Genomic DNA, 16,768 nt, shown 5'->3' with positions numbered 1-16,768 from the left:
TTTTGCCACTGACGCTGCTTTTACTATTAATGCAGTACCGCAATGTGACCACGGGATGGCAGCAGAGTAGGATTTAATTTTTGGTAGGGTTGAGAGGACGTAGAAATCGTTGTTTTATGACTGAATTTAAGAACAGCTATCCGACTTTATTCATCGGTTCTTCCGTACTGCTTACGGCTCTCTCCTTCCTGGCTGTGTCCTCTCTCTTTTTCTTTCTTTCCTGTGGCATAGTTGCCCTGTGTCTCTTTAATACCAGTTATCGTCAGACTTATAGGTATACCTGACAGGTTGAGTTCGCCCAGAGGAGCGCTGTTTTATTACAAACTGTTTCACGTGTGTTACAACTGATCTATATGTGCAAAAGACAAATGCGTAAATGCCGACGCAAAGCATTTTTTTCTTTTACGTTTACTTCTTTCTGTAAGATGTATTACATATCATATTGCAATAACTGTCAAATTTTGTTAATGTGACTGCGTTAGTGTGTCTGAATCTTAAAATAGGCAATATTGATTTTGATAAGTTAAAATCGCTCAAAAAGACCATAGAAAAACGACCAGGGCACGTCGTTACGCAAAGTGACAGTATTTTAATTAATAGGTCAGCATCACACAATGGACTTTCATCAGGTTAATCCCCCGATGAGGGCGGCCTTTATTCAGAAAACTGACACTCTGCCTTCCTGGGCATCCCACGCATTTTTCATTTATTTATTATTATTGTTATTCTACCACAAAAGAGTGTTAAATCTCGACAGCTTTAATCAATCATTTCTTCAGCTTGTGAAATACGTAAAAAGTGACAAATAAATTTCTTCCCGTTATACTATCTGTGCATCTTTTAAATCCTCACCTGCAGGGGGAAAGGGTGAAGGAGCGTAGTTAGTTCCACCGGCAGAACTACACCTACAGATTAAATGCTACGTAGCATTTCTTGCTTCACATTTTGGGGTTTTATTTTGAAGGCCTGAGCGGATGTGGAGGATACTGTAACCGACTTTAATGTTGCAATCAGTTTGCGACTCTCGGCCTGTAAACTGTGGATGAAAACAGGACGGACAGCGAGTGGTGGTTATTAGCAGTTCCGTTGGGCAGATTTGTGCATATCCACCAGTGTAACTTCTCCTTACCTGGTGTACGGCGGCGGTTAAATCAAACAATTATTGAGTGTGCAGATGGCAGCTGTGAGCAGCATGAGCAAAATGTATGGGCTCTGTTTCCGCGCTGTCCGTCAGACAGCAGGACTGAAGGCATATCGACTGCTTCAGCGCAGAGGCTTCAGGGTAACTGTAAGTGAAAACTCTCATGCACTGTTTGGATTGAGCAATGAATAAATTATGGGAGGCTGGACTGGAGATAACGCTGTCATTAAGAACCCGGGATACAGCAAGGCTCACGAAAGAGTATCGTCCAACTCAATCAAGTAGAAATACTGTTAAAAATAAACTGAATCTTTTAATAAGTTTTGGGGTTAGGTCTTGTTTGCACAAAGATTCTGGTTAGCTACGGAGCCGCTAACTTGGCTAACAACCTTGCTGAAATGCTATACCGATTCTCCAGTGTATCCGTGAAAAGTCAGACTAACTCTCACATAATTAGTGAATACATGTTTGACATTTACTAAACAACTTGAGTTGCAATAAATACTAATTTTACTTTTTGTTGTTTCGACTCTCACACCGGACTAGTTAGCCAGCCAGCTAAGGACTTAGCTAGCCTCTTTTTCCATTGGTCGAACCAAGGGGCGTGAAGGAGGAAATCCGATGTCCTCGAATGCATCATTTTTTCAAAACAACTTTATTTAATTGCTGTTGCTGCTGTAGGTCCTTCACTGCTATTTTATTTCCTTCGATCGCTCCAGCACTTAAATCTGGATGTAACTCTTTAAAAATAATCTAATGTGGAGTTTCTAAAATCTGTATGGGAAAGAGATTTGTGAATTGTTGTTACAGCGGAACAATAGAACTACACTGGAAGGAGTACATACTTAATCACTTCCTCATTTATAAGAACCCAGACTTAAGAAATTAATTCGTTCCCAAGGGTCTTTCGCAAGTCGAAAATTTGCATTTTGCCGTAACGCGGGCAGAAATATTGCCGTTAAGTGCCTTCATAACTTGAATTTTTTGTTAAATGGGGGTACTCGTAAGTCGGGGTTCCACTGTATTGTATTGTCTTCATTTTTCTGAAATTAAGCTTTCTAAAATCTCTAAAGGTTCAACCAGTGTTATTATAGTTAACTAAAACAAAACTAAAAACTTAAACTAGATGTTTAAAAAGTTACCTAAAATAAAAACTAGCCTTTTGAAAAATAAAATAAATAGTAAAACTAAGAATCAGTCACCAAACTTAATTTATAATTCAATTTTATGCATTTCATTAATGCAGTTCAGAGTCCTGGTGGACAAGCCTGTGGGGGGAAAAGAGCAAAATGAAATGAAGCAACACAAATATAAAACAATACATATATACACAATAGAAATTCAGGTACCGGTAAGTTGTTTGTGCACAGGTCTCTTAAGGACCTACCACAGCATTTCAGTCAGGTTAAAGGTTGTGACTTTACTGGGCCATTGGAACACCTTGAATTTCTTATTTTTCTGCTGTAGATTTGCTGCTTATTATCCAGTTGCATGACCCAGTGGTTGTCAGAGAGATGGCTTCACATTTGACTCTAGAATACTTTGGGATACAGAAGAGTTCACGATTGTGTGGCTGCAAAACAAGTTCAAATCGTCACCCCTCCACCACGTGCTTGACAGTTTGTATGAGTTGTGTGACCTGATATGCTGTGTTTGCTTTTCCTAGGGCCTTTCTTTGCCACAGCCACAATGAGATTGTTAATAAATAATGCTTGTATTCAATCCTTTCAGGTTCTTCAGCTGCAGCAGACCTTTGACTCTTCGCTGGAAAAGCCCCAGTTTCCAGGAGCCTCAGCCGAGTTTGTGGATCAGCTCGAGTTCATCCAGCCCAATGTCATCTCTGGGATCCCAGTGTACCGCGTGATGGACAGGCAGGGAAATATCATCAACCCCTCTCAAGACCCTCAGGTACAATCAGCCTGCCTGTGCTCCTGGTTCCCAAATGTGCCCCTAAGACCCCTGCAGTCTGTTGAGCCAATGTTAATTTGTCGATTATGTGTTTCTCTCCTACGCAGCTCTCCAAAGAGACAGTTTTGAACTTTTATCAGAAGATGACGATGCTGAACACAATGGACCGCATTCTTTATGAGTCTCAAAGACAGGTATGTTTCCTCCTGCATTTCCTGGCTCAACCTGATTATTTAAAACACAACATCAGCAGTTTTTGAACTTAAAAATAGGTGTTTCAAAGGGTATTTTCTTTATCCATCCGTCTATCTCCACTTATCTGCTGTCTTAGGGCGAGAGGCAGGGTACACCCTGGATAGGTCGCCAGTCTGCTGCAGGGCTTTTTTATGTTAATTATAATTTCAAATTAAAAATGAATGCATAAAAATTAGATAGGGGTTCTCGAGGACACAGGTCCATCTCATAGGGAAGTTGGGCGCTGACTAGGGAGTGTTTTTGACTTAAAGGCCAACTGTTGCTGATTACTGAAAGAAATCCAGTGAGAGCTCTTGAGTGATCCTGTGACACAAGCAGATATTCACTAAACCATTAGTTTTATTCCATCCAAATCTTTAGTCATTTTGGCTCGAGCTGAACTAAACAGCAAGTGAGTTTTAGTTTTTATGAAGGGAGGACACCAAATAGCTGTAAAAGAAAGAGGTGCACTTGATTTATAACAGCAAAACACAACGATTTCAGGTAAAATTAATGCAAAAAGTAATTATTTTTTCCCAGTTGTTTTATTTTCGTAATTGCTTAAAAAAAAAAAAATCATACTTGAGATTACAGTCTGATTAACCGTCCAGCCCTGTCCGTTACAGGGTCGGATCTCCTTCTACATGACTAACTATGGTGAGGAGGGGACACACATCGGCAGTGCTGCTGCTCTGGATCCAAACGATCTGGTTTTTGGGCAATACAGAGAAGCTGGTAAGAATGAAATGTGGTTTCGTTTGGGCTTTTCCCCCAACTACTATAGTTCTATTTTTTTGGTCCATTGTTCATATGAACATTTTAATTGTAATCAAAACAGTTGACCACTTCAGTGTTCATTTCTACATCTCCTTTTGTTGTTGTTGTTATCACAAATGTCTTCCAGACAACATTTGAAACTGAACAAATTATTTTGCAGTATGGTCAAATGATTACTACAGAAAAAAACTTGTTTATATGAGAATTTAACAAGAATATTTATTGCTTACAAACTGAGTTCATCCGGTTTCCAAAAATTAGTAAAGTTTAGTCAAATTAATAAAATCCAGTGAGTCAAAAACTATTTGCCTCAGTGCCACACAGTATAACCAGCTGTAGGCTAACTGGCATCAGCAGTGCTCCCTCTCATAGTTTAAGGTTTTACCAAAGTAATAAGACTCTTGCCTACCTTATAAAAAGATCATTCCAAGCATGTTAGATAGTTTAGCGAAAGGGATGTGGTGCACAATAATCACATTCCTCCTGTGCTCTTCTGACTATTCTATTCACCGTGATTTTTGTATTTATCAGTGAGAGAATAACAATCATCACTTCAGTATGAGGAATAATAATCATAGCATCAATATAAGGATTCAGACGTGAGCAAATTCTGAGGGGAAGATTGCTGAAATTATCAGAATGGACACATTTGAATGTAAAACACAAATATGTTTTACATTCAAAAAAACTGACCACAACAAAAAAAGGGTTCCCAAGTCTCCAGTCCTTATTTTAATATCCCCACTGTTTGCTCCTTCAGTCGGTCTGGTTCTCTTGTCTTGTGAGAAATCGTGCGACACATCTTCTATTACAGGAGTGCTGATGTACCGAGGCTTTCCTCTGGATCACTTCATGGCTCAGTGTTACGCCAATGCTGATGACCTCGGAAAGGGCCGGCAGATGCCCGTCCACTATGGCTCCAAAGATCTGAACTTTGTCACCATCTCATCTCCTCTGGCCACACAGATTCCTCAGGGTGAGCTCCACGCCTGTGTATTTACCTCTGCTGCCTGAAGCAGGATAGACAAACACACAGCTGTAAATATGTCTGTGGCTCTGTGTCTCTTTCAGCGGCTGGAGCTGCGTATGCAGTCAAGAGAGAGAACACAAACCGTGCCGTCATTTGCTATTTTGGAGAAGGAGCAGCTAGCGAAGGGGATGCACACGCCGGCTTCAACTTCTCTGCCACCCTTGAGTGCCCACTGATATTTTTTTGCCGCAACAATGGCTACGCCATCTCTACCCCTACAAACGAACAGTATAGAGGTGATGGCATCGGTAAGGCTGAATGTGATTTTTCTGCCACTTTTCTGCTGCTGTCTGATTGATGTTCCAGCTGCTCTTATCCACACACCTCTGGTTCTTTTTCTTTAACAGCTGCTCGTGGTCCTGGTTATGGCATGTTGTCCATTCGTGTTGATGGTAATGATGTGTTTGCTGTGTACAACGCTACAAAGGAAGCGAGGCGCAGGGCTGTGGCTGAGAACCAGCCATTCCTCATTGAGGCAATGACCTACAGGTTTGTTAATGTTTGAGTGATTTTGTCTGCGTTTGAAAGGACATGTGGAACAGTTTTTAGGCTGACAGTTCATCACTAACATTTTCTTCATTCTTTATTAATGTTTCATTTTACTACTGAAATTTAACACTTGAATGGACAGCATCAAATAAATAAGTAAATGCACTCAACAGAATTTGGTTAGGTACACCTTGCCTAGTAATGGGTTGGAGATTTTGTTCCATATTGACATGATGGCATCATGCAGTTTCTGCAGATTTGTCTGCTGCACCTCCATGATTTGAATTTTCTTTTTCACCACATGCCAACGGTGTGCTGTTGGACTGAGATCTGGTGATTGTGGAGGGATGTTTGAGTACAGTGAACTCATTGTCATGTTTAAAAAAAACTGTTTGAGGTTATTTGACCTTTGCGACATAACAAATGATCCTGCTGGAAGCAATAAAATTCAATCCTCAGTTAATACTAAGTGAAAATTTCCCCCACACCACGAAAACACCATCACCAGCCTGAAACGTTCACATAAAGCAGGATGGATGGAGGTTTCCATGTTCATCTCAAATTCCGATACTCCCATCTGGAAAATAAACGGTTTCCTGTTCTTGGCTCCCAGTGTAGTCTTTGGTGCTGAAGCTCATCTACTTCAGTTTGAACAGGTTCATGTGCTCTGACCATTCTCCTCATACCTCGGGAATCAACAAGATGTTTTGTTCAGAGAGCTGCCACTCACTTTTGGCGGACAGACCAACAACAGCACGAGCCAGAGTGGCCCACAGACATACTTAAGAGACCAGTTTGTACGCTGCCTTCATGTAATATAGCTGGACAGGCAGCAAACCTCTGCTGGACTACAAAACCAACTTTAACCTTGTAGACTGACAGCCGTGTCAGAAGTTTGAAGCCATCTAACAAAAATGTGATTATGTAGTTAAAATAGTCAATTTTCTTTGTGTGAACTAAAGCCAGCTGCTAATGAGGACTGAACTGTGCAGTTCATCAAGTAAATATGGCACTTTACAAAAGCCAGGTGGCTTTCTTTTAGCTGTGATCATTTTTTAATTTCGCTGTTGTTTTAAGATTATCGATATGCACCTTTACCAGAATGCAAGGGTTTTACCCCCTAAGCCATAAAAGGCTCATTAGATATTGGCAGTAAAGTGAAAATATATTTGATCATCTAAATATTATTAAAGGTTTATAGTTAGAAACGCTTAATATTTTATGTTGCTATAATGGAAATTGTGATTTGGTGTAGAATTTTAAAAGTACATTTTTGGGTTGTAATTGAAGAGTGCTGTACACCACAGATGTACTCATCCTGAAACAGCGAAAGTATGAAAAGTCATGTTAAGAAAAATGTATTTTGTTGATTCTTCAGAATTGGCCACCACAGCACCAGCGATGACAGCTCGGCGTACCGTTCAGTGGATGAAGTGAACTATTGGGACAAACAGGACCATCCCATTTCCAGGCTGAGACATTACATGACAGCCCGCGGATGGTGGAGTGAAGATGACGAGAGGAGCTGGCGAAAACAATCGCGCAAGACGGTGATGGAGGCGTTTGAGAGGGCTGAAAGGCGGCTCAAACCCAATCCTGAACTGTTGTTCACAGACGTGTACCAGGAGATGATACCCAGCCTGAACAAGCAGAGAGAGTCCCTGTGGAGACATGTGCAGCAGTACAAAGAGAACTACCCACTAGACTTGTATGAAAAATAACTTTTTTGCTACGGGGCAAAACAAGTTGAAGTTTGGTTGATAAATAGACTGTTGCACAGTTTTAGCTGTATTCATAAAAGGTAGTTTTGATACTTGTCATTTCTTTCTGCATGACAGCGGGGAGAAAGATTGTGGTTGCAAAACAAAACTCCAAGCTCTTCATGTGTCTGGGTTTGGTGCCTTAAGTTAATAAGATTTATTATTGGTAGTAAAGCTTCTCAAATTTAAATTCACACCTTTATTTCACATTAATTCCAGGTTCTGTAATGTTCTGCAAGTACACTAGAATCACCTGCTGCAGTGTGAATGCATTACTCACAATATAAACACAACAGCGGGCAAAAAAAATGGAACTTGACTTTGTGTTTCTTCTCTTCTTACACTCCTGTTCAGTGACGTCTAACAGGTTTTATTGTGTGTCACTGAAGTGACCGCTTTAACGTATTTCAAAGAACTATTAAAATGCTTCTTAGTATACACACTCAAATTTTAGATGTGATGGTATGCTGTGGTGATGTTACACACTGTTCGAAATCCCAGAACTGTACACTTACCTAGCTCGTGATTGGTGTTTCGTGGAAAATAAACTGAGGAACATTCATTCTTGTTTTTATTTCATTTCAGTTGTATGGCTGGTTTGACCTACATGTGATTTAATGCCTGAATGGGCAATCAAATGCCTTTCCATGATGACACCCAGTCTGGTAACAAAATCAAGCTGCTTTACGGCAACTTAATTTTGTTCACAATACATTTCTTTTTTTGCTGGCAAGATGGTCTATAGAAAATCAACCATGAATAGTACATTAGTGGAGAAACAAATCTTTAATATGCAAGTGCAGTCACTATTTGCCATCTTCATAACCAGTCCCGTTCAACAAGCCAACAGGGAGCTGTTAATCCCCTTCCACAACTTTTTTAACTCCTGTGGGGACCTCTGGTGAACCAGAATAAGGTTTTTATATGCACAGAGATCCTCACGATCTTCTGCTCTGATATCAAATGTCTGAAATCCTGAGTGTGCCTCAGGAGAAATCCCTAAAGCCATGAAACACATCCCAACATAGGCATCATCAATGGGGAAGAAAGGAATGATGTGTAAAAGTGAATAGAGGGATTCTAGCAAAGATCCAGAGATAAGATAGCCACCTCCACCAGCATAAGGAGGGTATGGGCCATCGTAGAAGCTCATAGGGATGTAGTATTTGCTATTTGAGTCCCTGAGGGGACTTCCAGCACTTATAACATGACCAGCATACAAACTAGATACTTTAGAAGCCTCGAGAGACTCGATGTACCTGACCAGTGCTGGGGTGTTGACAAATACATCATCATCCCCACTAAAGACAAAGGAGACATGAGGACAGCTTTTCAATGTCCAGTCGAGCAACATGTTCATTTTGAGCGTCAGGTTTAGAAATGTTTCATGGAAGTCCCACTGCAGGATATCCCCATAGAGTTTTGCTTCAAATGACAGCAGTGGGGTCAGGTCAGGATCTTGTGGTGGGGAGCTCCCCAGAAGGAACACCATACGCACTTTGAGTCCATTTGGATACGTCATCTCTCGGCCCCACGTCTCTCGCACTGCCTGCCTCTGCTCAAAGTTTCTGGGAGATGACTTGATGGCAAAAAGCAACAAGGTGTGGCTCTCCGTCTTCCTTTTACTGAAACCACATTTGTTGGGCTGATCAATCAGAATTGGGGCAGTCCCGCAGTTCATCCCCTCCAGAAAATCCCGAAATTGGACAGGGTAGGAGCTGAAGTCATGCACGTTGATTTGCAGAAACTCTTGATTTGTCAGCCTGCAGTTAGACCAGTTAGAGTTTTGATTGAATGGGTTTCCTCCCTTGTCCAGATTCATCAGGGCTGAGTACAGTAAACGGTTCCAGTAAGCTCTGCTTTTAGGAATGGTCTGTCTGAAGCCAGCTGAAACATTGTGTAAATGAACATGCCTGGTAATGCCCTTCTGTTGGGGAAATTGTGTTCTTACACTCCGTAAACTGTGGGTGGTCTCCACCTGGACAGTCATGTAGAAAACGATTAAAATTAAAGAGAAGAAAAGAACCAGAACACTGAATGTCTGAATACGCGTAATTGACTTGAGGTAAGTAAGCAAAGCTGCGACTTGTGCCATTCTAGATATGAGTCATCTTTCATGGGGACTGGACAATATGCTGTATTCCAGGTTACACCAACTCAGTAGGTTACAAACGGGAAGTACCTGTCAACAGGGGGCAAAAAAAGCAATATTACATCAGAAACTAAAAAGGGCCCAACCTCAAAAGAAATGCATTCACTCTTTAAAAATAGAAATGTATATAGGGCAGCTTATTTGAATTTTTTAAAAGGCAGATTTTGAAGAAAACACAAAAATGTTAAGCTAGAAATAGAGTAGAAGACTATGATGGAGTCCTGGTCTAATCTTGATAACATATTTTAAATGCTGAGGTGACACAACAGGATCGTTAGCCTCAGTGACATAATTACTAATTACACTTCTGTCAGCAAATTATTACCTATTAAAGATCACAGCATCATGATGTAGTTTTACTAAGTTAAAAATTTGTTACTTATACAGCACAGATTCACAAAAACAGTCACCTCCATGTTTGTTTGTTTTTCCATAGGCCTAACTTCAAAAAGTATGATAGGCTAGAGGGTGGGGCCATAAGATCATTAGTAATCTAATGCAGTTTCTGTAATACAATGAACTCTTAATGCTGAATAAAACACTTCAATGTAAGCAGATTATCCCAAATTATGCATTCGTGAATAAATTGGAATTTACATTTCCCAGCTGGAATTTGAATGTGAATGTGACCGCCCCCGTCTCGGATTTGCTACTCTGAAAGTCAACCCCGAGTTAATGATTCAAGTAGCGACAGTGAACGTGGACAATAGAAAAGCTGTAAACGTTTAATGTGTACTGCCACCGTTGTGGATTTATGACTGCACTGAACAGCCTGGCCATCGCTGTTTTAAAGCGCAAAAATCAAGTATTGTGTTGTGTTGCCAGTGATGCTTGAATGGCTCTTCCTCGCTAATCATGCGCGCGAGAGTGACGTCCCTCCCGAGTTCCGATTAATCCAACGCGGAAAGTTGAATTTGCAAACATTTCGTAGGATTTTTTTCAAACCTTTTACAAGGAAGGGTGAAAAGCGGCTTTTAATTAGTTAAGGCAGAACATTATATAACACATATGTTTCCCCTGAATCAATCTATAAATACAAATACACACACATTTATTTATTTATTTTATTAAAGTACTTATTTAGTTCTACTTCCTAATCGACTTACCAGTGTTCAACACAGTTGGATAACCAATTAAACGGCAGTTAAATTAAGAACACCTCTCCAATCCACGTATAATATCAGTGCAAGTGTGTACTGTTAAAACATATTTCTAAGGATATCCAACTGACAAAGATGGAAAAAAGTAGCTTGTAGCCGAATCTGCTAAAAAATGCACCTGCGAACATGTTTGCTCGCCGGTTTTTAATTAGAGGCGAGCAGAGATATAAAGGAGAAACGTCTCGATGGCTGAGGAGAGGAGAAACCTAACAATTAAAAATGCCTTAAAGGACTTCCTCTCTTTTTCTTTCACGCGAGAGCCTTTGTTTCGTAAGCACAAGACTAACTTTGAACGTTTGACATTTTTAATTTTAATTTATGCATGATTTGGTTCAATTGTTATATAACTGCGCAAACTTTACACCTAAGCGGAAGACAACCCCTTAAAAACAAAAAAAAGTGAAACCAATGATAAATGAGTTGCGGAAAATACTTACTGATCGGATTACTGTAAAGCAAGAGGAAAAAATCAAATTAGTTTCCAAGTGTCCTCAGGTACCGCAAACAGATCCGCAGGAGCGCAAAACCTGATCATTTAGCTTTACAATCCTGTTTCTGTTCAGCAGGCGAGGGAGAAATCCCACTTAATGCAGGTGCAGGACTGTATGAGATCAAGTGTTCCCTTCCCACATGTTGAAACCACGCCCACGAGACAGGTATGTTCAAACGTTTGACCGGAAACATCACAAATAATTTAAGACCAATTGTTCACTGACAAAATCATCTGGATACATGAGCACATTGTTCAGATCACTAGAGCTCTTTTTTTTCTTTAATATATTGCATCTCTGCAGGCGTTAAAAACTGTTTGTTTGTTTTTGTTGTTGTTTTGTTTTTCCTTTTCAGCCTGAGCCTAAGACAGAAAAACACAACTCAAACATTAAGAAGAAAAAAAAACATACACTCTTACACTCCTACACGGATGGAAACCATGCAAATGCTCACAAAGTTGAAGGACATCCATCACCTTCTTTTATGGAAATTTTGTTAAACTTGCTGTTAATGGATATGAAAACAATTAGCAAATTAATTACTTGTGTTTATAAAAGCATGCTTTATAAATCTTCATCAAATCAAGTCCAAATCCTGAGAAATTTGCATCATAAGTCAGAGGGGGTATATATTCATTGGAAAAACCTCAGACAGACACTCTTGGCCTCTGCAGCTGAGATCAACCACTATTTAATTAGAGGCGCTCTCCTTTGTCAAAACAGTACACATATGCATTCAAAATCACCAAAGCAAATTTGAGCCTTTATCAATATTGGCATTTTGGTTTTGGTTGGTATTGGTATTGCAGCACAATTATGAATAACTGAACTATTTCTGGGCCAATACCTGATTCATAATAATATACAACTTACATACTGTGTGAAGCCTGCACTCAGAAAGGTAGTGTTCAGCGGATAGAATTTGAGAGAATACTGCAGGAAAGAAATGGTATCTGTGAATACAAAGGGTAATGGTCAAACAATTATGAAGGCTGCTAGTATGGAAGTGAGAGGTCAAGGCAAAAAAGAAGAATGCAAGTTATTTGTTTAGGGCTTATAAGCAGGATAGGCAATTTGGCGAAGGTCACTCTCCTCATCCTCTGTATGGTTTTCTTGATACAGAGAAGCATGGTGGTGAGCCACTGGGCCAACTGAGAAATGGTGTCAAATTCTTCTATTTTGTATAGTATGTTATTGTATTTTATCTTTTCCTATTCTGTAGTGTTTTTCTTAATTTTTACTGCTCTTGACTTGTACTTTTGTTTTTAACTTAGCTTTTGAAACAAATTAGTTTGACTTTCATTCGGCCTGCACTACACCACATAAATGCAATTTTAAGTATAATTGTACTATTATTTCTTTCTTCTGCCCGCAATGCGGTTTTATTGTAAAGCACTTTGATGTACAGTAGTCTTTTAAATGTGCTATATAAATAAACTTTGACTTGACTTAAACTTTTTTGGTCATGTGATCACAGCTAAGGGCAACTCCCTTTCACCCAATTGTGTTGAAATGATTCATAAAATAGCAAAACCTGTAACAAAGAAGCAAGTGTCTTTTCTAGGAATGTGCTTCTAGTCTCTCACATTTATCCCCAACTATGTTGTTTTGGAAACACCACTTTGCACACTATTGTGCATGGGAAACTGAGCAAGCTTTTTTTGTTTAATTTAAAACTTCAGTTCATTCAGAACAGAAGTCCACAATGTTGCCTGCTGCTGGAGAAGGGAAGAAGCATAATTGTGTTTCTGTGCTAAATGAAGCATGTTCCCCTCATGCAGTTCTCTCTGAGACACCTATTACCTTTAAACCTGATTTTGTTATTATTGTAGATTGTTCACCATCTCGACATCCAGCCACTGGTCAGAATCCAGTGAGCTATGCAGTTTTCACACAATATGGAGTTTTTAAATCTGGTTATTCTGCCTTCTTTACAGTGGGGCAAAAAAGTATTTAGTCAGCCACCGATTGTGCAAGTTCCCCCACTTAAAATGATGACAGAGGTCAGTAATTTGCACCAGAGGTACACTTCAACTGTGAGAGACAGAATGTGAAAAAAAAATCCATGAATCCACATGGTAGGATTTGTAAAGAATTTATTCGTAAATCAGGGTGGAAAATAAGTATTTGGTCACCTCAAACAAGGAAAATCTCTGGCTCTCACAGACCTGTAACGTCTTCTGTAAGAAGCTTTTCTGTCTCCCACTCGTTACCTGTATGAATGGCACCTGTTTGAACTCATCATCTGTATAAAAGACACCTGTCCACAGCCTCAAACAGTCAGACTGTCCTTCTGCCAAAGGCTGTTGCTGTGTGGCAAGCTCACACTAGCAACCCTAACCCAGTTTCTACAGGGCGGATGTAGTTCCTTGAGCAGGAGCTGAGCAGGAGGTGACACGTACACACACAAAACTCCTTGAAGCGTAACAAGGAGTTTGTCACTCTTCAAGTGACAAACAAGGAGTTTGTCACTTGAAGAGTGACATATCTCCCTCCCTCCCTGCTATGCAACAGGTTTCCACTGATGCAGAGAAACAGCTTTGGAAGAAAAAACATGGCTGCGTTTTTCAGGATGGTATCTGGCACGGGCCTAATAACAAACCATCTCTGCCTACACATTTTTTCTCCATAATGCTGAATTGGCCAGAATGTTTGATTCGATTTAACAAAACCGATTCACCACAGGCTTCACTACTTACACACCAACGTTTTAGCAGTCTTTGTGCCTTTGTTTGTGCAACGTATAATTCTAGGCGAGGCACACCACTACCCTAATGGGCACACCCAATTCTGATAAACCATTTTGATATGTGATGATTGATCATTTTTTTAAAGTATTAATATGTGGAAAGCACATCCCATAGGAGAGATTTAAGAAAAAAATTCAATTTTGTGAAATCAGTTGACTCAAAGTCTTCTAGACATCCAAAGTTTCAGCAAACGTGTGCATCCAAACTAAAAAAAAAGTACTAAAACTAAGAATATTTTATTTTTAGCTAGTTTTCCAGATTCACAAAATCATTTTAGCTAGTTCTTAGATTTGTTTTACTTAACTATAACTATCCTGGTGCTGCAGTTTCCTCTTCACAATGCCCAGTGTAATGTAAATAAAGAGCAGCAGGAGTATGAGTCCAGCTTTCTGACAAATGAAGAAACTAAATGAAATGTAGAGAATATATTGTTAGTGCCCACACTGTGTGGTGTTGTATAAGATGCATTGCTTATCCTGGCAGAGTATGGGGATCATATTGTTGGTAGTTGCCTGCTTTGCTCATCATCAAGGTCTTTTGTGTTTCATATCATCAGAAATTATATAAATTCTGTAAATCTAACATAGCTGTGAAGAAAACAAGTTGCATTTGTTTGCATGAATTTTATTGTGACTTGGGTGCATTCATTACTTCTGTGTGGTGATAGAGCTACAATGACGACATTTTTAGTGTTTCTAAGCAGCAGAACTTGCCTTAAGGCATCATTGGCTCTAAGGTGGCATGTAAAACATATGAGATATTAAACTGTACCGGTCCTTTAAAAATCTTAAATAGTAAGAGACATTTGGAATGATACTGATCTGAATTGAAAGATTAAGAACGTTTATCCTATATTTCGGTTTAACCCCCCTGTTGTTCTGGGGTAATTTTTGACCCCCAAAGAAATCTTTTGCCATCAAAATGTGTTTTTTATTCATCAAATGGTCTGAAAATAAGTTGTTCAATACTATTCTATGCATGATTAGAATAAGTTTTGTATATTTTTATTGGTTTATGGATTTTTAAATTTAATCTAATAACACCTGTTGTCCTCTGAGGACAGTACAAAGTGGTGCAAAGGGTCATATTGTCACACCATACTGCTTTCAAACATCTTTGATCTTGGATCATTGATGTGTGGGGTCAAACAGTGGTCATAACAACAACAAAACAGGCAGTATAATGAGAAGGCAGGTGCTCTACATTGCACTTGAGGCTTGCGTGCTAATTTGTTTTTTTACCATGTTGTGCAAAAAGGAATGACCAGAAGAACAATGATTATATTTTCCTGTAATATAATCAGGAGGAAGAATCAACTGATGAGGAGGATCCAGGGTTAGAAGATAAGGAAAATATAGCCAATATTTAGACGGCATGCTACTTCTTTCTCTGCAGAAGTGGAAGAAAGGTATAAAGTGAAGGAAATTGATGAAGATGATGATGAGGAGGAATCTGAAATATGTTCAAATAAGCTCTCAGGCATCCAGACATAGTAGTTGAGGGAGCTTGGAAAGATAATGACTGGGCTTCTTGAAGTTTCTTCACTTTTCAGGATGTGAAACTGAAATAGAAGATGTGTCAGAAGACTGCACATCTTTCATTTCAATTATGATGAAGATGAAGAATCAATCAAGAAAGAGGAGTCAGCTGAGGTATAGGAATATATGCAGTCATATGAGGAAATATTGATCTGGTCTTCTATCGTTCCCAGTGACAGACGATGCGTGACTGTCTCATGTGCCGTCTTTCACTGTCACAGAGAGAGACAATCTACCATGGCCTAAATACATACTCTATGCCAGGTCTCGTATTGATGACTTGAAATCCTCTTCAGTGCTCACTCAAGCACTCAAAGCGTTATACACCATGTATCATGCTTTCTAACATTTACATGCCAATGGATGCATCAGAGACCAAGTTGGGGCTCAGCAAGTTGCCCAAGGACACCTTGGTAAGAACTCCAGACTGGAGCACATAGAGGTTGAACCAACAACCATCCAATTAGTAGATGACCAGCTCTACAGCCAACTCAATGACAAACAAGGAGGGACAACAAGAGATGAAGAAAGGTGGATCGAATGCAACTACAGGCATTCCAAGTAAACCGGGGAACTATGAGATAAAAATATGGGCAGTATGTGATGCCAGGTCCAGCTGTACATGGAACATGCTAGACTATGATGGCACATTGCTGGCCTGCAGTCAGGCACGCAAGTTGCCCTTATCATTAGAGAAGGTCTCCAAAAGAAAATGACCACCTGTGACAACTTATTTACTTCATATGCCCTTGGCCTGGAACTGCTGAAAAGAAAGCTGTACTGCGGGACCAGTACAGAGGAATAAACCTGAGCTTCCTCCTTGTGCCAAATTTGGACACGGCTTGGTTCTTATCAAAGTTTGCCTTCACTAAGACCCATGCCCTGGTGTCCTACCATGCCAAAACACAGGTAGTGAGTTGGAATAAAGTTGAATAAAACCTTGAAACACAGAGATGGGTGATTTTTTTATGCTTTATGCTTTATCAACAGTCAAACCATCCATCCATCCATCCATCCATCTTCAACCGCTTATCCGAGGCCGGGTCGCGGGGGCAGCAGCCTAAGCAAAGAGGCCCAGACCTCCCTCTCCCCAGCCACCTCCTCCAGCTTATCCGGGGGAATACCAAGGCGTTCCCAGGCCAGCCGAGAGATATAATCTCTCCAGCGTGTCCTGGGTCTTCCCCGGGGCCTCCTCCCGGTGGGACATGCCTGGAACACCTCACCCAGGAGGCGCCCAGGGGGCATCCTTGTCAGATGCCCGAACCACCTCAGCTGACTCCTTTCGATGTGGAGCAGCAGCGGCTCTACTCTGAGCCCCTCCCGGATGGCCGAACTTCT

General features: G+C 40.2%; 2 protein-coding genes across 2 annotated transcripts; one reads left to right on the top strand and one right to left on the bottom strand.

Moving 5' to 3' along the window:
* The first annotated feature begins 957 nt into the window (after window positions 1-957).
* Window positions 958-7,901, top strand: bckdha (branched chain keto acid dehydrogenase E1 subunit alpha). The gene is made up of 8 exons (XM_085244102.1): window positions 958-1,288; window positions 2,873-3,049; window positions 3,157-3,243; window positions 3,910-4,018; window positions 4,875-5,036; window positions 5,132-5,338; window positions 5,438-5,579; window positions 6,958-7,901. The coding sequence occupies exons 1-8, from the start codon at window positions 1,175-1,177 to the stop codon at window positions 7,298-7,300; spliced, it is 1,341 nt and encodes a 446-aa protein (XP_085100228.1). The 5' UTR covers window positions 958-1,174; the 3' UTR covers window positions 7,301-7,901.
* An 89-nt stretch (window positions 7,902-7,990) lies between these two features.
* Window positions 7,991-11,300, bottom strand: b3gnt2l (UDP-GlcNAc:betaGal beta-1,3-N-acetylglucosaminyltransferase 2, like). The gene is made up of 2 exons (XM_085244103.1): window positions 11,089-11,300; window positions 7,991-9,521 (listed from the first exon to the last, which is right to left on the bottom strand). The coding sequence occupies exon 2, from the start codon at window positions 9,432-9,434 to the stop codon at window positions 8,175-8,177; it is 1,260 nt and encodes a 419-aa protein (XP_085100229.1). The 5' UTR covers window positions 9,435-9,521; window positions 11,089-11,300; the 3' UTR covers window positions 7,991-8,174.
* Between the last annotated feature and the right edge of the window lie 5,468 nt (window positions 11,301-16,768).

The sequence above is a fragment of the Mchenga conophoros genome, linkage group LG14, assembly GCF_057382185.1.
Source record: "Mchenga conophoros isolate Kocher_MC1m ecotype Shallow Benthic linkage group LG14, M_conophoros_male_GT1.1, whole genome shotgun sequence".
Taxonomy (NCBI): Eukaryota; Metazoa; Chordata; class Actinopteri; order Cichliformes; family Cichlidae; genus Mchenga; species Mchenga conophoros.
This window is presented reverse-complemented; position numbering and strand designations above follow the sequence as displayed.